The sequence below is a fragment of the Alexandromys fortis genome, unplaced genomic scaffold (genome assembly GCF_014885135.2).
Source record: "Alexandromys fortis isolate MF-2015 unplaced genomic scaffold, M_Fortis_MF-2015_v1.1 scaffold_19, whole genome shotgun sequence".
In the NCBI taxonomy this organism is placed as follows: domain Eukaryota; kingdom Metazoa; phylum Chordata; class Mammalia; order Rodentia; family Cricetidae; genus Alexandromys; species Alexandromys fortis.
In genome coordinates, this window is record NW_026067890.1 from 7,551,480 (window position 1) to 7,573,037 (window position 21,558).

Here is a 21,558-nt window from a genome sequence, read left to right on the forward strand (position 1 = left end):
TCTCACACATACATGCACACACATATACACATAAGTACACATGCATATGCACACATGCACACACAAACTGGCATATGCATACACTCATAAACACATGGGCACATGAATGCTCACATACACACACTCATAACCACGTATACACTCACACACATGCACACTCACACACACTCATGTAGACACATGCACACATACACTCACATACTCATGAACATAGGAGCACACCAACACACACACTTGCACATACACACTCATGAACACACATGCATATGAACACACATGCGCACACAAACGAACATATCCATCAAGATAATGCAGCAAAAGTGTATACTCAAAAAGGAGCAGCGGTGTGTACTCAAAAAGCTCTCTACCAGTAAAATGAGAATGCTGTGAGCCTTTAGTGACAGAAGGCATCTGTGAGGACGTTGTGAGTTCGTGCTTGGATCCAGTTAGTCAAGAATATGGGGAATGTGTTCAACCAAGTGGCGTCATCAGTGTCGCACAGCAGATACGTGTGGTGTGGCGGCTTTCATTGCCTTGTCAAACGTCTCAACCTGCGCTGTCCTTCCGTTTCCAGGACTCCTTCTCTAGTGTGTTCCACATGGAGTGTGAGGAGTTAGGAACATCGTCTGATGCTTTAACAAGGTAAAAGAGCTTCTCCGTTTGTCTTTACCACAGGATATTGTGCTGTTAAACAATCGCCTTGTTACTAGTTTAAGGTGTGTAAGGGACGGGCTGTTTTCCCTGTGAAGATTATTTGGTTTTTCAGAATGCTTCTTGTGGAGTTACTATGCAAGAGTTTTCCACTATATATACTTAAGAATTATTTCCTATAGCAAATAATACTTTAATTGGTACAAGTCTGTTGTTTTGTTCTATTCTATGTTATTATGAACTCATTCAGTGAACATCCACAAGTATTGTTCTTCAATTATTATTTTTGTTGGCATATATGAAAATACCATAGCTTCCTGGCAACCTCTTTCTGTAAATCTATTCTGAGTTGAAATCAGCCATGAGAATTTACCTAGTAACAGGCAGAGGCCGATGATCCTAATCTTAGCAATCTTTGTTCCCTGCTGGCTGGATCAAACCAGATCTACATTCAGTTATTCTCTGTAGTGTTTAAATGCGTGCTAACTTTTCTGTTAATTGCTCTGACTGCGCTATTACTGCATTTGTGTGATGGAGGATGCAGGTGCGGTTATTTCAGACTAGCAAGTGCTTTCTGGAAGAGTTTGAAGTGGATTTAGGGAAAACTACTTAAATGTTCTCACTCATATTATTTTTCACCCACACCTAAAAACTATATTGTTCTCTTAAGTGCTAGGATATCCTGAAGAATAGAAATTCACCAAGACGAGGTGCCGGAAAGTCTTAGGCATTTATTATACTTGCCATTTCTTAAAAGCTGTAGATATAATTTGATTTTGTGAGGCTGTAGCTACTTCGTTGCTTTTGTTACTATATATAAATATGAGCAAGCATGCATTCGTCTCCACAGGACAAAAATGAATCATATGATGTTTGTTAAAAATATAAAACAAGTCATCTAAGCTTACTTTTTTGTACTTCTGCCATAGCATGTAACTGTGTAATTAAATTTTTATATTGACATTTTAATTTTTATTGCAAATTCAACCAATATCTTCTACTATCTAGTGTTAGCTGGACAAACCTAGTGTCTTATGTAATAGCGACCTCTGCTGGTGAACACACATTTTTTTCAAGCTGCAAAAGCTAAGATGTTTTTTTTTCTTTTTGGTAAGTCCTCTGTAAAATATCTTATCATTTATAATTATGTACCATCTAAGTCATTTCTAAAGTATTTTATAAGGAATAAACATGCTAGTGTGATTCTTTTAAAAGACATAAATTGTAACTGATTTTTAAAGTAGTATTATGGTAGTGGAAACCATTCATTATCAGTAGTTTATGTTAGCCTGTCGTTTCAAAGTTCGCCTTTATTCTGATGGTGCAGTGAAAGACCATTCACTGGATAAAAATATTTAAAGCGGCCGGGAGGTGGTGGCGCACGGTTTTAATTCCAGAGGCAGGCAGATCTCTGTGAGTTCGAGACCAGCCTAGTCTACAAGAGCTAGTTCCAGGACAGGCACCAAAGCTACAGAGAAACCATGTCTCAAAAAANAAAAAAAAAAAAAAAAAAAAAAAAAAAAAAAAAACCATGAAAAAACCTATTTAAAATGATTTTTAACTAAAATTAGATATCTGGCTTAACTTTATAAAAAGTGAACTCTAAAAGATGTTTAGTAACTTAAGCGTTAAGTTGATATTGATACCTGCTGTTTAATAGTCAGTTATTTTGCTTCTAGCATTGCTTACCTAAGGTACAGTGATTTGGTACTCTCTACTTCTCACTATTAAACACTTCAGTAGTTCAGAACTCATCCACGAGATGAAGTGCCATACACTTTAGGTTAATAGTTTAAATCAATCATTTTCATTTCAAGCTCTTACCTATTGATTCAAAACGGTGGGTCTTGAGGCTAGGGATGCAACTCAGTTGATAAAGTGCTAGCCAAGCATGCGCAAAGCCCCGGGCTTGACAGACCACACCACATAAGCCAGGTGCAGCTGCACACGTGCAATTGTAGCACTCCAGAGACAGGGCTGGTGAGGTGGTAGGATTGTACAGTCACCTTAGCTCCACAGAGGGTTCAGAGCCAGCATGGACTGGAGACCCTGTCTAAAATAATAACGGGTAAAAATTCATGGCTGCTTTAGATTATCCTATTTTATATGTTTAAGGAATATATAGATCACTGCTTTGACATGTTAGATATCAAAATATAAACAACTATTCTGATGAACCCTGTCTATCATTATCAGAACTGTCACATTAGTGGGGGTGAAGTTAGTCAGTTTTTGGGAACTGACTTATTACTCCAGAGTCCAGAAGTGGGGGACATTTCCAAATGGTGGGTGGTTTTCTTTCTGTGCCATGATACTGAGTTCATGCTGGAGTTTGTGTTAACCCTTTATTTTAATTAGATATTTTAGTCCTATCATTCCATTCAGGTGATTTTTTTGTTTTTAAAAATAAATGTGCCTTTTAATTATGTAATGAGAAACACATAGAACTGCTCCTTCAAATTCATCTTGGAATATACTATATATTAGCTAGTACTTGCTATTGATTGTTAAATTTGAGAATACAAATATAGTTCAATTGAAGAAAATCTCTATTGCTGAAGTAGCTGGTCATCCAGTGGTGGAATGTAGAATATAGTGTAGAACATAGGGTGTCATTAGCTTTAGGTTTTGCTGTTTATTAACTATTGTGCAAGTTATTTAACTCCAGATGACTCAACATTTTCCTCTGTAATGATAGAATTGTAAGAAGGCTCAAAAGAGCCTAATGCATGTAAAACTTCTTCAAAATCCTTCCAAGTAGCCTCTGCAACTGCTGTCCTGGGTGTGGTTTTGGTTTACATCAACCTGTACCATGGACTTCTGAAATTCGGAAAGGCTTGTCTTCCTCAATTCCCCGTCCCCCCCCCCTCCCGCTTTCTCAGGAATTTTCTGTCATGCAGCTCTGTTGATATCTACTGTGCAAATGTTTAAATGTAGGACTTGGCCAGGCCCTTCCAAACAGAGAGGCCAAGACCCTTTTAAATATGTGGGGTTTACTAGGGAGCACACTCCGGGAAAATCAAAGGGAGAATGATATGGGGGAGGCTGTTGCGGGGCCACCAGGCCAGCATGACTGTCTTCGCCAGTCTGTGATCTGCGGGATGGGGGAAAGAACAAAGGAAGGATGTGTGCTCATGTGTTAGCTGTGAAGTCTAAGGAAGGCCTCGCCAGGCTGTTGGGGAGCATGCTAGCTCAAGTTTCTTGGCTGTAGAAGGATGGACCTCAGAAGAACCGTCTTGATTTAATGGCCTGGTGGGCTTGGTCTTGAACAGCTCTAGGAGGCTTGACCTCGAAAGTGGGCTCTCGCACTCAGGAACTGAGACATCAGCCGTACATTCTTCCTACAGCTTAAACTCTAAGGCATTTCTTAAGGCCACCATGGTACTGCTATTATATAAGGGATGACGTCCGTATTCATTGCATTACGCTTTGAAAGCCTTCACTATCTATTCTATCTGGCCAAACATTTTTGGCCCAAAACACCCACTTTATTATTATTTTTCACTAAGATTTTCCCAGAGGACATAACTAACCTTATCGCCACCTCCACCCCCCATGAAGGGCTAGGGCACTCGCTAATGTAAAGCAGATCCGAACAGATTCAAGGCCTGGGACCAACCTCAACTGTTAAAGAACATTGTCTGCCTGAATTATCATAAAAGTGTCTAAGTAAAAAGAAAGAAAGGGAGTAAAGGGGCCAAACAAGACATCTTAGATCCGCCAGATTGTTGGTAAAAGTCAGCAACTGACGGGCGCCGTGTGTGATGGAAGGGCTGTTGGGATTCATTCTCTTCAGGTGTTCCTCATTTTACAAACACCTTCCACGCATTCATTCACAGACTCGTAGAGTAAATCTTGCCTTCTGGTAGGCTGTACCAGCAAAGTGGCATGAGGCATTGCATCAGACACTGTGCTGCAGCTGCTGCTACCCTGCCGTCTCTGCACACGAGCTCAGCCACCCACTTTTTTCTTGATAATCTGCGGCTATTTAATGTTTCTCAAACGCATGTAGAACTCACTCATTTCAGCAATGTGTTTTATGTTGTTCTTCTTTTATTTTTCTACCCCACCGTTCTTTCCTTATTTCTTTTTCCCTTCTTAAAGCCTGGCTAGCTTTGTGAGCATTTCTGTAATGCCATTTCTTTCGTAAACTGATCTGTTCAGATACTGTCCGCCCATCTTCTCCACACGGCGTGTTTGCTTTGTTACCAGCAGTATTTAGGAAGGTTAGTTTTAGCTGTGAATCATGAACCTACAAAATTAAAAAAGCTAAGCAAGAATTCAATATGGTGTCCTCCATATATGACAGGGAATTTGTACCAATGATCTCAACAGTACGGTCACCTAAATAAGACCTGCATAGTAACACCAGTTGTATATATGTAGCAACAATACTTAAAGAAGAAGTCGTGGGTTTGATAGTAGGTGTGGGGGGGACGACGACACAGGAGGAGTTAGACAGGAAAGAAGGGGGTAGAAGTGATGAGACTACGGTACTCATGTAGGAAATTCTCAAAATATTAAAAAGTATAAATTTAAAAAGAATGTAATTTCATTGCTTTCTCCCGGGTATGTTCAGTGATAGGCAGGTTGAAGCTGATGTTGTACTTGGGGCATTGTCCAAATGGCCCAAGATCTCAGCTGCCTTCTGCCTCACACACTTTGGTTGTCTTCTCTCCATTCAACAGAAAAGATGGAGTCCTACCTATCACAACCAAGTCTTAAATAGGGGACCAAAGGGACAACACACGTTTATCAGTATTCTAGAAGTTGTCCCACATAAGCATCTGTCATCCTGTTGACTGGGACTTATTCCTGAGGTACCGCTAACTCTCCAGGTTGCAGAGTAATGCAGTTTTATCTACATTGGACGCTGTCCAAAGAGGATATGCAGCTAAGACTCCATCATTCCATCCCAGCTTCCTGCTAGAGCCCAAGTTCCTGACGACGGTGACTGACCTGTGTAGTTTGTTTTGCTCCCACACAGAGTGGAGAATGCCTTCCGGGGAACAGGTGTTCCAGCTGTATTTATTGAGTGCAGGAAGCAATTTATCAACATCTTTATGAAGTAGGAAATTACCACAGTGTTATGTAACTTTAGGAGAACACATGCCTCTGCATCAGGTGTTTCCGAGTTATGGCTCTGGCAAGTTTCTTAGGTGTTTTGGGTTTCTTCTGACTCCCGCCATCAACGTAATGGTGATGACAATTGAAAGAATAGTATAGTTGCTATTACTGTTTCTTTTATTAGGCTATGGGAGTTTTATACGAAGCCATCTTTTTCTGGTGTTCTTCCTTCTTCTGATAGCCACCTCTTCGTTTTTTTTTTCCTCTTTTTTATGGTTTCTCGTTTTTGTTTCCCTAGGCTATTGTTTGCAAAAAAAAATCCTTGTAGTTTTAAGGGTTTTTATTTTTAATTAGCCCCAAATCTACACTTACAACCTTTCCTTGAATGTCATACAAATAGCACATGAAACAGACGGGGAGGTCAGGCAATCTGCCTGCCTTCAAGGTCATGCTGGAAGCTCCTCTTGTTCATCTTTTCCTTTGCTATATTAGTAATTTCCTTTTCATTCTTTTTCATCTATACACAATACTTTGGAGTGCATAGAGCTCTAATTGACCATGTTACAGTTAAGTCAGAATACACGAGACAGAAAGAGAATACTGAAATACCTGAGTCGTCGTGGAATGTCATATGACATCACTGTCCCACGATCCAGCCTGGTTATAAAGGGCAGTAGACAGGCACTTGTATTGGAATTTTGAAAACTTAGAACCAGAAAAGTTCTTTTCCTAAGACATGTATTTCCTTTTTGCTAATTAAAATTGTTCTTCATTCTTCAGAATTTCATACATATATACAGTGAAATATGATCCTACCCCCTTTCTGTCCTCCAGTTCTTCCATATGTCCCCCAAAATGCCCTCCTGATTTCATGCTGTCTTTAATAACTCACGAAGTCCAATTCGTGTCACCCATATGTCCACTGGTGTGAGGCCACTGACATGGGAAGCCTGCCAGGAGGAGCACCACCCAAGAGTAACGGTTCTCACTCCCAATAACTCTCTACTGCCTATTGCTCTCAGTAAGGAGCGGGGCCTGGGGAGCACCTCCCCATGCTATGCCCGAATCGCGACTGGCTGGGTTTGTGCCATTCTTGTGTGGGTAACCAGAGCTGCTAGGAGACAATGATTAGAGAAGCTCTGTGATGTCCAGACAGCATTTCCCTGCACCCTTGCCCACCTTCCAGCTCTTCCTTTCTTCCTGCCTCCTCTTCCAGGACATTGCCTGAGCCTTGGTGGGGAGGGGTGAGTGATAAAGATGTCCCACAGGGGAAGAGCGATCAGCCTCTTCTTCCTCTTAGCATTTGGACTAATGGTATGTTGATTGCTGTTGTCCTAATCAGGGTTTCTGTTGCTGTGAGAGCACTGTAACCAAGAGAAAGGTCTTCTGGAACTTCAGAGCCCAAGCCCAGTGACACATCTCTTCCAACAATGGCACACCTCCTAATCCAGTGGTTTTCAAACTTTCTAATGCTGTGACCCTTTAATACAGTATAATATAATACAGAACAATTGCTAAAATAATAGCAATTATTCATTGCTATTTCATAACTGTGATTTTGCTACAGTTATAAATCCTAACGTAAATATCTGATATATAACTCCTGTGAAGGGGTCATTCCACCCCCAAAGGGGTCACAACTCAGAGGTTTAGAACTACAACCAGCTGACCGAGTGTTCAAACTCATGAACCTATTTGGACCAGTCTCATTCAAAACACCGCGGTGCTTGCTGCATTAAAAAAAAAACCTCCAATGAAGACCGAGAGCAGCCTAGGTCTATGGGCGGAAACATAAATATTTAAGGGGCAGTTTGACAGCATGGTCATTTAAGAAAACAATAGCAGAGGACTGGAGGGATGGCTCAGAGGCTAAGGGCACCGTCTGCTCTTCCAAAGTACACAGGTTCAATTCTCAGCACCCATGTGGCATCTCACAACTGTCTGTAACTCCAGTTCCAAGGGATCTGATGCTCTCACACAGACACACAAGCAGGCAGAACACCAATGCACATAAAATAAGAATAAATTTTTAAAAAAGTAAATTCTTCCCTAGAGCCAAATGCCTTCCTCACTGTGGACTTCTGACCTGAATTACAGTAGTAGGCATCAAAACCCCTCCTGTGGAGCCGGCCTCAGATTCAGCCAGAAATCAAGTAGTTACCCCCAAGATAGTCCTTTTTCTGTTGCGCCTTGGGGGTGTATTGCCTGAAGCTCTGTGCCGCAGCACGTGAGAGTCCAGCACCCAGCAGACCCAGATGTCTTCTGTTGCCCAGCAGCCTGCACAGCCCCTTCTAACACTGAAAGTTAGCCAGCTGGGACTCCTGCTTAGTCTCAGGTTGAGTCTTCTCTGTTGTGAAGGGAAAGTGTATGGTGTCTTCAGCCGTGTAGTTATGATGGCTTGTTTTGGAGACCTCTCAGGACTCCCTGGCCAATAATTCTCTCTCTCTTTTTTTTTAAGGTTCATATTTTATTTTAACATCTTATAATTTCTTTTATTTTTTGAGATTTTAATATAATTACATCATGTTCCCCTTTGCTTCCCTCCCTCTGAACCTTCTCACGTCACCTCCCCCATCTCTTTTAAATTAATGGCCTCTATTTTTGTTGTTGTTGTGTGCATGTCTATGCATTGTGTGTGCCTAACTAAATACAGCAATACAACCTGTGTAGTCTGTATCATGTTACTTGAATGTAAATGTTTTCAAGGCTGACTATTTGGGATTGGATAGCCAGTTTGTGTGCTCTTCCCTGGGGAGGACTATTCTTCCCCTCTCAACATTCCTTAGTTGCCGACAGATTTTATTTTTTTTTTGGATAGGATTGAGACGTTGTGAACTTCCTCCATTCACATTAGTATGTCTATTGGTGTCAGCCTTGTTCATGTTGGTGAGACTTTATGGGCGTAGCGGCTGACATTTCCTAGAGACACAACCTCCAGCGAACTGGCTCCTGGTCCGCTGGCTCTTAGAATCTTTCCACCCTTCTTCCACAGTGATCCCCAAGCCCTAGGTGCTGAAGTTGTGTTACACATGGATCAGTCAAAACTGGGCTCCACAACCCTGCAATTGGATTGGTTGTGGTTTTTCTGTAATGGTCTCCGTCTGTTGCAAGAAGTTTCCTGAGGGGTGAGAGCAACATTCATCTATGGCCTAAGGACAAATATTGAGAATGTAGTTAGAAGTTATGCTGATTTCATAGAGCAGCCACTGCGGGTTCTCCTCCAAGGCACATGATGTCACCATCCCTGCGTTGTTGGCTTGGTTTCCAGTACCAGGCATGAGTTCCCTCTCGTTGAGTGAATCTTAAGTCCACTTAGAGAGCTGTTAGTACCGCTGAGGTATTCATGCAACTACTGTACCTTCTGGTTATCCCGCCATGCTGGTCACTGTTGTGGTTCATAGGCAGGATAGCTAGGTAGGATTGCTGGCTGCTGCCCTCCTTTGGAAGCTTGCACGGTACCTTCTGGACCCCTGAAATCTCCTTCTCGGGGAGGGCTTTCACTTACCAGTGACTTCTGGAGGTATCTCATGCCCAAGGCATATTAAAGCACGATTATTAGAAACTCAGAGAGAGAAGTTGGGGTTCAACCTGAAGACCCGAAAAGCAAAGCAGTCTGAAATAGCCATCTTGCCTCCATGAATCTCAGAATGAGACTGTCTGAGAGCTGTCCCCTCCTGTCTCATGATTTTCTCTAGGGCTGGGATTAAAGGTGTACACCACTGGGAATTAAGGCATGTACCACCTGGTTTCTATGGCAACTATTGTGGCTACTGGGACTAAAGGTGTGTGTTACCATTACATGATCTATAAGGCTGACGAGTGGGGCTGTTTTACTCTAAGATATTCAGGCAAGCTTCGTTTATTAAAATACAATTGAACTGCCACTATGTGTCCCCTTTTTGTCTAAAACAAAAAAGGCTATAACAAATATAAGAAAGCTATATACAATAAGTAAATGACTATATACAGTATGTACAGGCAATAAATACATCAACAATGTCTAGTCCATTTGCATATGATAAATTTAGAGAAAATATTTCATATATATTCTATCTTCGTGAGCCTAAAGTCTTGTACCTAATTTACTTTCTATCATAACTTACTTTCTGTGTCTGGTAAACTATAACTATAGCTATCTAATCTTCAACTCCCTCAGAGACCTGGGAAGGAAATGATATTAACTAAGTAAACAGGAAGTGCAAGCAAGCGACTTCCAAAAAGTGTGAGCAATGACAGAAACAGCTGGCTGCTTGGACAGTCAACCAAAGTTCCTCTGCAAAGTTGGGGTATCCATCTTTGGCCTACAGGCCCAGCATATCCAACAGACTTCTCTGTGAAGCAAGATATTTTGTATTTTGCTTGTCTGATTAGGACAGCATACTGTCAGCTGTTGAGGCAGGGGCATTTTCTTGCCCAGTGGCTTACTTTTACCACAAAGAAAGTAAACTCCATGTGTCATTTCTTTGCTGCCCATTATCTTCTCTGAAGTAGATTGGTGCTGCCAGAAGCAGACATGATTCATTGTCATAAAAAAGAAGAACCTAGGTTATTAAAACATCTTAAATGCCATATTCTGTAGATCTCTGAAGTGTTTAAAGATGACCTGTCTATCTAAAATACATCTTTGTTTGACCTTGAAAACAAACCTGCTATGACTACAAGTTTGATTATACTAGGTGATTAACTACTAACCTGCATTTCCTTATTATCCTAAACAGTTGGTAATAATAATTTTCAAGGACTAGAAATTTGCATAACATTGTTAAATGAACTGTATGGGTACAATACCTTGAACAAGAGCAGAAATATATGTACAGTATGTTATAACAGCATATGTTCATTTTAAAATATCACCAACTAATTTTCCATTTCTTCAGTTAGTAAAACTATAATTAAAATAGGCATATCAGACAGAAACATACATACACACACACACACACCAGGAGGAAGATATAACTAGAGAGAACCTCCTAAAATTCTTTTATGCCTTCTTGACGTTTCCTTTAATTTTAATTTTTGTAAAAGATTGTCTTATTGACATAGGGGTTCACAAAATAGCGATTAAGGAAGCACGAGTCCTACACCTTAGGCATTCTGTGGTCAGATAAAATAAAACATGGAGTGAGAGAATCAGTGCAAATATTACATTAAATGACACAAAAAAGTAAACCTGATCTTTTACACTATTGCACGTTGAGAATTGTTTATCTGAATGCCTGGGCCAGATGTCTGATTCGGGACCTTTTTAGATACTAGAATATTTGTATAGATAGATAGATAGATAGATAGATAGATAGATAGATATAGATCTATTGGTATGTAAGTCTAACCAGGAAGTTTATTTGTTTCATACACATAGGCTGGAGGTAATTCATACAGTATTTTCAGTGTGCCCACCTATCAATTGCAATTAGTCACATGAAGTCAGGTGTGGAATTCGATACCAGTGATCTCCTATCAGTGTTGACCGCGTTCTGGATTTGGAAGCTTTTCAGATGTTGTATTAAATGTTGTTAAGTTCCAGGTGTTTGACTTGTGTTTGGATGACTGAGGATATTCTTAGACCTTGTTCTAGACCAGTGGTTCCTAACTTTCCTAATGCTGCACGCCTGTAATACAGTTCCTGGTATTGTGACCCCCAACCATAAAATTATTCTGTTGCTCGTTCTTAGTTATAATTGTGCTGCTGTTATGAATTCTAATGGAAATATCTGAAGCGCAGGATATCTGATATGTGACCCCCCCGAGAAGGGTCTTCTAGACAGTCCAAACTGTGTGCGTGTTTGCTTTATCAGACAATCCAGATTAGAGTAATGACTGAGCTGTAATCTTCTAACACACTTTCAAATTAAGATGTAGATTCCCCGGTACTTCGCAGCCGCTCGTTCCTCCCCTGCCCATTTGTTTAGTTCCTGTGTGCTCATGTTTCCCCACTGCATAGCAGGAACTCACATCTATTACTTCTGCAGGGAACATGATGCAAGCAAAATCAATTACATGTATGCTCAGTATGTCAAGAACACGATGGAGCCGCTTAATATCCCAGATGTCGCTAAGGACACAAGATTTCCCTGGACAGTAAGTAACCTAATTTGAGACCCGATGCACACAGGCTGTTTTCCCTTCAGACCTCCGCTTACAGCTGCTCCTTGTCTGCACGATTGGGCTGGAAACTGGCTGCTTAAGGGTGATCTCTGTTTTTCCTGCTCAGGGAAGGGATGATAAAGTGCTCTAAACTCACTGGGGAAGCCACGCTGTATGTTTTCCTCGGCTCTTCGTATAGTAACACGCCAGCATGTACATGCTGAGGTAACTGAACGCCGTAGTGTCGGTGGCTTTCCTCAGATGGGTTTTCTGACTTTATCTGTGAACATGGAGGTCCCTGTGGTTTAGATGAACACAATTGGCGGTCCAGCTGCTCCGTGGCTGTTCATTTGCCTCTACAGTCAAGTTCCAAAGATGTGTTCTTCAGACAGTCAGCACTTTGAAGTCCAGTGTTTTCTTTCATCTTTCAGAAATATTAGCCTGTGGCATACTGCCTTGATTCTGTTGCCTGCACACTTAGGACAACTTTTTCAAACAGTAGAAGTGTAGGCTTCAGGTAAGGTGGCATTAAGAAAGTCAGTACTGTAGTGTGTTGTTTCCAGAATTTTGGATTCTGCTTCCTTGTTAAATTGAAACCTCTGCCTTACCAGGTTAGCAGACACTGAATAAATATTTGACTTAGTATTACTATAAACTCTTTGGAAAGTTTAAATGGGATAAAGGAAATTTGGGGTATTATTCAATAAAAACTGACTAGGTTGTCCTTATGCAAACCTCTTTATAATTGGTTCCCTGTAGATAATACAAGATGAATGCATGAGGTATCCCATATGTGTCATGCAGTTAAGATGATGTTTGCGAGAGAAGCCATTTCTGTTGTCCTAGCAGCCTTGTTTTTGTCCTTTAGAATGAAGACGCAGGGCATGTAAGCACACACCGCACTGGAAGTTTGCTGTGCACGCCTATACAAAACGGGAAGAAGAACAAAGTCATAGGTAAGATCTTCCCATTGCCTTAACACGCTGCATTTGTTCAAGAAAAAAAATTCCTGCGACTTTCAAGTCTGAATTGTGAATTAAAGAATAAAATGTCCGAGGAAAGAGAAAATTTAGAATTATAAGTTAAAAATTTTATGTTGACATATTCCAGCATGCATGTCAGACATTTTGTTAGCTATACAGTATTTTTTTTTCAATCACTGGAATTCAGTTTGGGGAGAGAGGTTATTTTTTTTGTTTGTTTGTTTGTTTTTTGAGACAGGGTTTCTCTGTGCAACTGTGGTTCTCCTGGAACTCACTCTGTGGACCAGGCTGGCCTTAACTCACAGAGATCCACCTGCTTCTGCCAGCTGAGTTCTGGGGTTAAAGGCATGCGCCACCACCGCCCGGCTTAGAATCCTTTGTCTAAGAAGGACGTACTGAAGTCAGCAGAGCGGACTGATAGAATGGCTTGGTGGGTAAGGTGCTTGCCACCAAGCCTGAGTTCTAGTCCCGGAACCCACGCGGTAGAGGAAGAGAACCAATTCCAAAACTTTGTTCTCACCTCCACATCCACATTGTGATGCGCTTGCACACCCACACACCCATACACACACACATAAAAATAAAAGAATGTTAAAAGTTCATACACTGAGAGACATCAACTGATAATGTATATCTAGTCTAATTTCCTCGTATTTTGACTCCTCAAATACATAGTTGAGATTATAGGTTGTATTACTTTGTTTGCTCATTCAATCAATATTCATGGAGCAATTACATAGTTTAGGCACTTGGCATAAACCAGCGAGCCAAGCAGAAACCCTTGTCCTGGGGTCTTACATTTGCATACAAAGGTTAAAGGTTAAAGAACAACTCTACTACCGAATGGTACTGAAGTTCTTTCCCCACACAATGGTGTTCCCTGTTACTGGTGTGTTTACTCCTTGATATCTCATGCTTCCTTAAGAGCAGAGCAAGCATTGCTGGGCACTGGCAGCACGTCACTGCAGCCCCAGCGCTCAAGAGGCGGGTAGACTTCTGAATTTGAGGCCAGCCAAAACTACGTAGTAGAGACCAAAAATATGTTATTTTGTATCCTAGTTTTCCACCGTTAAGGCAGAGAAAGCAGCCTGACCTAATAGCATGCTCCCAAGATTGTAGAAATAGAGGAAATATAACTGACTTCTGAAGATTAAAATTTAAAACTAACACCCTAGTGGAGCAATACTTACGTATAAATTGACCTTTAAAAGTCTGAACAGCTTTAAGGTTACATGTAAACATGGCAGGTGTGTGTGTGTGTGTGTGTGTGCGCACGCGCGTGTGTGCGTGAACCCGTGCGTGCGTGCATGTGTGTGTGTGTGTGTGTGTTACAAATGTTGTTGAAAGTGCCTATCCAAGCTGGACACAACCCCAGTTCCTTTACTAAGAGGCAGTTAAACTTTCCATGATCCACCTTCCCGTGATCTGGTCCCAAGCCCACCAGTGTGACTTCTCTGATCCGATTTTTCTTCTAACGTAGTGCATAGGAAAAGACATGGTTGCTTTGCATCTGTTTCTTGTCCTTGCTGGTCTTATTCATCAGTCTTGTCAGGCCCTGTCACCAGCATACCATTGTAGGTCATGCACCGACAAGACTCAGACTCAGGTTCTACTATAAAGCCCTAGAAGCTTGTAGGCCACGCCTTGCTGTGCTGGCTGTGTCTTCAGCAGGACTGCTTTGGGCTCAGAAAAAAAAAAAAGATTGGAAGCCAATGAGCATGTAAACACATCTGTAAACATCATCACCAAACGGTCTCTAAAATCAGCAACAAATATTATGGTATAAAATGTTGCTTGCTAGGAGACCAAAGAGGAAGCTGCATTATACGATCCTTTTAAAAACCACCTAAGAAACTGCGGTGAGCGGCCTTTGAGAATGTGAAATTGAGTTCCCACGGGAATGTGTCCTTTACTAGTAAGTTGTTCTAAGAAGGAAGGAAGACCTGGAGATGGTTTATTCAACAATGTCGCTTTGATAAAATACGTGGGAAGGGGGGGAGGGCTATCTGGCACTTCCGGCACTCTAAGCATAGCTAGTTAGGGAGCACAGGCCTGGGGAAGGGGCTTTTTTTTTTTTTTAACAGTTATGAACTTTTTTTATTACCAGAATGTTGTTATTGCCCAGGAATTTGATAAAACATTAATGGGTTTTATCATTACATTTCTCTTTTGTTCTATTATTCCATTATGTCTTGAGCCAATATGACTTCCATAGAGTCCCCCCCTTTTTTTAACCTTTTTTGAGCTTTTTAAATTTTAATTTATTTTTAAATGATCTTTTTCTCATTTTACATACCTGCCCCAGTTCCCACTCGCTTCCCTCCTCCTGCTCCCCCTCCTTTCCCCCCACCCCACCTCTTATCTACTCCCCAGAGAGGGTAAGGCTTTCCATGGGGAGTCGACAAAGTCTGACACATCAGTTTGAGGCAGGACCAAGGACCTCCCCTCTGTATTTAGGCTGAGTAAGGTGTCCCTCCAAAAAGCCAGTTCAAGCACCAGGGATAAATCCTGGCCCCACTGCTAGTGGCCCCACAGACTGCCCAAGCCACACGACTGTCACCCACATCCGAGGGTCTAGTTTTGGTCCTATGCCAGTTTCCTCCCCTCCCCCCACTGTTATCAATTTAGAGTCAGTGAGCTCCCACTAGCTCAGGTCAGCTGTTTCTGTGGGTATCCCCATCATGGTCTTGACCCCTTTGCTCATATTATTGCTCCTCCCTTTCTATTCGACCGGTCTCTGGAAGCTTGGCCAGTGCTTAGCTATGGATCTCTGCATCTGCTCCCATTGTTGGACTCTGGCGTCCAAACACCGAGAAGGAGTCGCCCCCAGAGACCATCTCATACACCATAGCCGATGCAAAAGCATGAGGATTTTATTAATTCTGTCATGACAGGGTCCCCCAGCATTCGGGAAGCCAAGGGACCTCGAATAGCGGGTACAGTCTACTTTTAAAGGGGCCACAGAAGCAAGGGGGGTTGTTCTTTGACTATTCTGATTGGCTTATTTGAAAGGGCTAATACCAATAATTGACTGGAGAGCTGTTGCCAGATCAGATGAGGTAAGAGATCATTTTGACCTCGTTTCCCAGGGGACAGAACCAAAGCATACGTATATGGGTAATTGTTCAGGAACTGAGTACGTGCAAGTGTAGCTGTTAGGTCCTTGGTTCCCAGGGGAGGAGGGGAAGCACTATGGCACAGAGGCTGAGAGGATTCAGAATTGTCAAAAATGGCTTCAGGATTGTCTTAAAGTCTTACACCATCAATTGCTGGATGAAGGTTCTATGATGACAATTAACGTAGTCCTTAATCTGATCACAGGGGAAGGCCAGTGCAGGCACCCTCTCCACTATTACTGAGGGTCTTAGCTGGGGTCATCTTTGTGGCTTCCTGGGAATTTCCCTGGTGCGAGGTTTCATGCTAGCCCCATAATGGCTCCCACAATGAAGATATCTCTTTCCTTGCTCTCCCTCTCTGTCCTTCCCCCATCGTAATCATCCTATTTCCTCATGTCCCCCCCCCCTTCTTCCCTGCCATGCTCCCAATTTTCTCAGGAGATCTTGTCTATTTCCTGGGAAGGGTCTCTTAAGCCCTCTGCTTCTCTCGTGTAAATTATTAGGAGCACTTGATAACTTCCTAGATCTCTCAAATTCACCTTTTGATCTTGTCTGTGTTTCAGAAAAGTGAGGAAAAAAAAACAATTTTTAAGCTAAGAATGGCAAGAATTCAGCTGAGCATGGTGCCACACAACAGGTGCATCTCTGTGAGTCTGAGGCCCATATAGTAACTGCCAGGACAGCTAGGGCCGCATAATAGAGAGACTCTGTCTCAGAAAATAAAAATCAAAAGAAAACAAAAAAAAAAAGGATAGGAATAATCAGGCTTGTTTGGGCATATACTTTTTCCTACTGAATAGCAGAACCAAAAGCCAGCAAATGTCTTTGGAAAGAGAAAATTCTGTTTAAAATGCAATGAATCATTTCTGTGTGGTTCTGTGGCACAGACAAGGTAAGGGACTCAAGTTCATTGTCAGTGTGAGATGGAGATTGCCTGGTGCACCCTGCGGTTTCCTAAGCGGGGCAAAGCGGGGCGACTGAATTCTGCACATCCTTATCTATCTGCAGGTTCAGGGTGGAAAAGATCGTGGTGGGGATAATTCGCCTTGCATGACACAGACCAGATCCCAGTATGCAATTCTAATAGAGAATCCCTCCCCTCCCAGAGATCCATGCAGAAAAACAGGCCACCCCAGTGTTTTTCTGGAATCTTCCTTCCTTTTCTTTGTTGTCGTTACTGACAGTCAGATGAATTTATAAACACTAGGCCACTTCAGAGCCTGTTGTATCATCAACTCTATTCCCCAAAGTATTTTTTCCTATCAACAAACGTTTTTGTAGTCTCTGCCTGATGCAGAATGTTTCCGCCACTGTCCAGAAAGAAAATGTTTCTCTTTCAGAACTCATTCCTTTTAACCAGTTGTTTGCCCAGTTGATAAAGCTGAATGTGCCCTTTTTCCATATCATATTTTCTGGAAACTTTGTTCTCTATTCTACATACCGATTTCAGAGCATATTTTCTTTTTGACTTATATATATGTAAATATTATAAATATTATATATTATAATCTTAGATGCACCATTTATTGCCTCTCTGTTCTCCCTCCAATTTCTCCCTCCTTTGTTTAGAGTGCTCTTTGGAGAAATCACCATTCAGTGGAAACACAGAAACCTTTCAGTGTCCCTGTTTTAGATGGGTTATGTCACCATGTTATTAGTAAGAAAATACAAAAATAAAAATCAAAGTATCATATAGCACATTGTTTAAGAAGCATTAGAGGAAATACACCCATACTTATTGCTGCCGTATTCACAGTCACCAAGATGTAGAACCGTTCTAAATGTCCAGCAGCAGAGATGAATGTGGTATATGTACATAGGGGGATTTTATCTAGTGGCAAAGAAGAAAGCAGTTGTGCCATTTGCAGGCAAAATGGATGAAACCGGAGGTAATTACATCAAGTAAAATAAGCCAAGCACAAAAGACAAATACCACGTTTTCTCTCATATGCAGAACATATGTGTGTGTGTACATTATCATCCTTGTGCTCATAGGTGTCCATGTATATACTCATACATGTGTATATAAGAATGATAATGAGGAAGATAGACAGAGATCTAAGCCAAAAGGGTTGGAAGAGCCACTGAGCATAACTGGGAAAGAAAGGCACAGTAACCATGGTTCCTATGCAGAGGGTAGACTTAACTACAGACACACAAATATGTGTATGGAATGATAAGGGGAATTATCGGGGAAACCAGCACAAAGGGAAATGGGGAGGTTGGGGCTGTCAAAATACAATGATTGAAAAGAGTCTTAATAAAACCTGTTTTGCAGACTAGCTTTAAAAAATAACTAGAACTAAGAACTTGGAGTTAAAAATTATAAAAGTGGAGATTTGCTTTGAGATTTGACTGAAGAATAAGGAAAACACTGGGAAAGGAAGGAACATCTCTGTATTTGGCAGGAAACACTAAGGAATTTCTGAAGAACGTAATGTTTTATTATCAACCAAGAATTAATGAAATTATTGTAACCTAGTTTCCAACTAAAGCGATCTCAAAGAAGCACCTGTCTCCCTTCCTCTTTCCAAAATAAACAGGAAGGGAGAAAGCGGGAGAAGGAAACTGGGAAAAAAAACTAACCTAAACAAGAGATGGGGGAGTGGATAAAAATGAGTCTCTAATATACAAAACAGGGATAGGAGAGAAGCACCACAGAAGCAGGAGACGGGATAGAACTGCAGATAGAGAAGAAATGGTTTTCACTAAGATAACGATGTGCTGATAGCCAGGCATGGTGGTGCACGCTGTACCCCCAAGTCGTGCTGCCCCAATACTATTGAGTGGGGGGCCATTTTTGGAACATGATCAACCTATGAAGGGTCACACCCTTAAAAATGACTCTTCAGAAAGGGGCAAGAGGGACTAATGGAGCAGGAGGAGTGAAATTGGTTGCGGGACTGAAGGGAGGCATGGTGGCGTGGAGAAGGACAACTAACACTAATCTATACATAACTTAATGGGTTTTACCCTCTCATTGGTGACAGTGCCCTTGCCAGACACCATAGACTTGCAAATAAAAAACCCAATGCCAGGAATCAGTTCTTTTGAAGATCATTCTCTTGAATACTTGAAAAATTAAATATTTGGTTTAGAAAAATATTTATTAAATATTTATTAAAAAATATCCTGAGTTAAAATTATTGATAAAAATTAGTACAAAGGTTTTTTTTACAACATTAAATCTTGTATATATATTTTTTAAACTTTCTGGCCTGAGATTATTGGAGGAAAAACAAAAGCCAGGCATGGTGGCACACATCTTTAATCCTAGCACTCGGGAAGCAGAGGCAGGCAGATCTCTGAGTTTAAGAACAACCTGGTCCATAGAGTGAGTTCCAGGACAGCCAGGGCTACACAGAGAAACCCTGTTCTGCAAAATTAAATTTACCAAAAAAAAAAAAAAAATTAAGGTGTTAAGGTAGGTTTTATGTATTTTAATGCCAGATGCTAATTTTGATGTTTACATTTATGGAGAGGACCTGTGGCTCTAGCAAAATATATATGCCTTAACCCTGTTTTGCCAAAATACCGGGGCTTGGGTGCAGACTATGAGTCCCAGGAGCAGCGGCAGGATTTCAGAGCCATCCTCACTGTGACTTCCAGAGGGGCCTTGGTACCAACCCTTACAGTTGCCATGGTCTCATGAGGTGATGTCTGTATAAGTGACCCCCCTTATAATCTTAGGGGACACTGATAATTTACTGTTTGATTTTATTATTGCTTCCTTTCCTCCTACTATGGTTTTGGGCATTATTTTACTTTATGATTATATTTATTAGTTGGTATTCATGAAATATTTTTCCAGTATCTTTGATTCTATATAGCAACTTTTCAAAACACAAACGACCCACGTTTCATCACTGCATTGTTTAGCTCTTCTCCCGGATCATTAGTGAAGAAATGGTGAAAGTTTAAACTATAGATGTACCCAAGCCTTAAATATTTCCCTAAGAGGGACTCCATTTGTTTCTTATAAACCTTCCCATATATTTTTGCTTGCTCTAATGAAATTTTCTGAGGATTTAATGAGATCAGTCGGCTAAGCATGAATGCTGCGCAGCCCATTTTCAAGAGAGAATTTGATTATATACTTAAATGGCTCTTTGTCTTCAGTCTCCTTTTCTTGCCCTGGAGTTTAATTCTATATTTCTGCACCTGTAGTGATGGCTTGTAACACAGACACATTTGATCTGGTCTGCGTTGGGCCGTGGTTGTTACAGAGAACTTAATATTCACGTGGCATTTCATTTAAATAATTTCTGAGCAACTCCAGAGGTAGAATTTAATATTCCTCATCCCGTTTTTCTTTTTTTCTTTTTGGCCCAGCGATTTGCATATATTAGACCAGCAGTCTACCACTGTGCTGCTTCTCCAGATCCGTTAATACCTCTTAACTTATTTGTTTAGTGAATTTTAGATAGGACAGATTTGAATCACTACAAAAAAGGCTTCGTTAGGACACAGCTTAGCGAGCTGCCTGATGTGCACATCCCAGGCCCTCTGTCACACCGCCCTTCATGTGCCTGCAGGAATTGTTATGAAGTAACGCACAAATCTTATTTCTGAGCATTGACCATCACATAGATGATGACTTCTGTAAAAACTGGAAGACACTTCCACCACGATCTGAGCATAACAGCATGAATCGCATGACTCCCAGGAAAATGCCAACTGGGAGACAGCCAGAGCCTACATAAACAGTCTCCCGTAGTTATAACGTGAGGAGCCGCGGAGATGAGAGGGCATAACCCCTGCATTTTTACCAAATTCGGGATGTGTGTCGTTAAGATAATGCACGCTGACTGCTCTTTTATGCTTGTCTTTTTGCTTGCATTGTCTGCATTCCTCCTGTCTCGCTTGAAGTTTGGTTTTGTAATAGAGTAGTGTTGGAAAGGTGGTTCCCTGCCTGATGCTGATGGGAAAGCACACACGTATCTACAGAGGCAAGCAGAAATACACACACGTATCTACATAGGCAAGCAGAACACACACTCGGATCCACATAGGCAAGCAGAAATACACACACGTATCTACATAGGCAAGCAGAACGCACACACGGATCCACATAGGCAAGCAGAACGCACACACGGATCCACATAGGCAAGCAGAACGCACACACGGATCCACATAGGCAAGCAGAACACACACACGGATCCACATAGGCAAGCAGAAGTGCAAAGCAGGGCCCAGATCATCTGCAGTGTTAAGAAGAGAGTACGCCACCATGGTGACAGAGGGAATTAATATGCAATCGGATGTCATCACAGACCATGAAAATCTTTTGTGCTTCAGGAAAAATAAGGGCTAATAGTCGATACAATCTCCATGGGAAAAGTACCTCGGGTCAGAGCTGGGGTACCGCATCTGTTCATTAGCTCAGCATTTTGTTTTCTTAAGTTTTTCCTCCCTGCCGGGGCTTTTGTTAGCTGAGAAAGGGGAACTGGGAGGAAGTGGATTGCTAAGCCCAACATACAGCTAAGAAAGAAACAGAAGTGAGGTCTGCTGTTATTCACCAAGGGTAACTCCACAGAGGGAAAAGAAGCGCCTGCCCTGTGTGTGAGTGGGGAAGCCGGGGGTCTCATTGTGACGAACATGTAGTCTTCACCTGGGAGACAGGCAGAAGACCAGTGGGCAGTGATGCTGGTGCAGGT

General features: G+C 41.6%; 1 protein-coding gene across 3 annotated transcripts in view; it reads left to right on the forward strand.

Annotated features, from left to right (window-relative positions):
- Pde5a (phosphodiesterase 5A) overlaps window positions 1-21,558 on the forward strand; it is a 121,225-nt gene that overhangs the window by 55,445 nt on the left and 44,222 nt on the right. For all 3 annotated transcript variants that reach the window (XM_050145701.1, XM_050145848.1, XM_050145785.1), the window contains 3 exons: window positions 575-642; window positions 11,688-11,796; window positions 12,671-12,758. In XM_050145701.1, coding sequence (XP_050001658.1) covers window positions 575-642; window positions 11,688-11,796; window positions 12,671-12,758 — 265 coding nt within the window. The remainder of the gene's footprint in view (window positions 1-574; window positions 643-11,687; window positions 11,797-12,670; window positions 12,759-21,558) is intronic.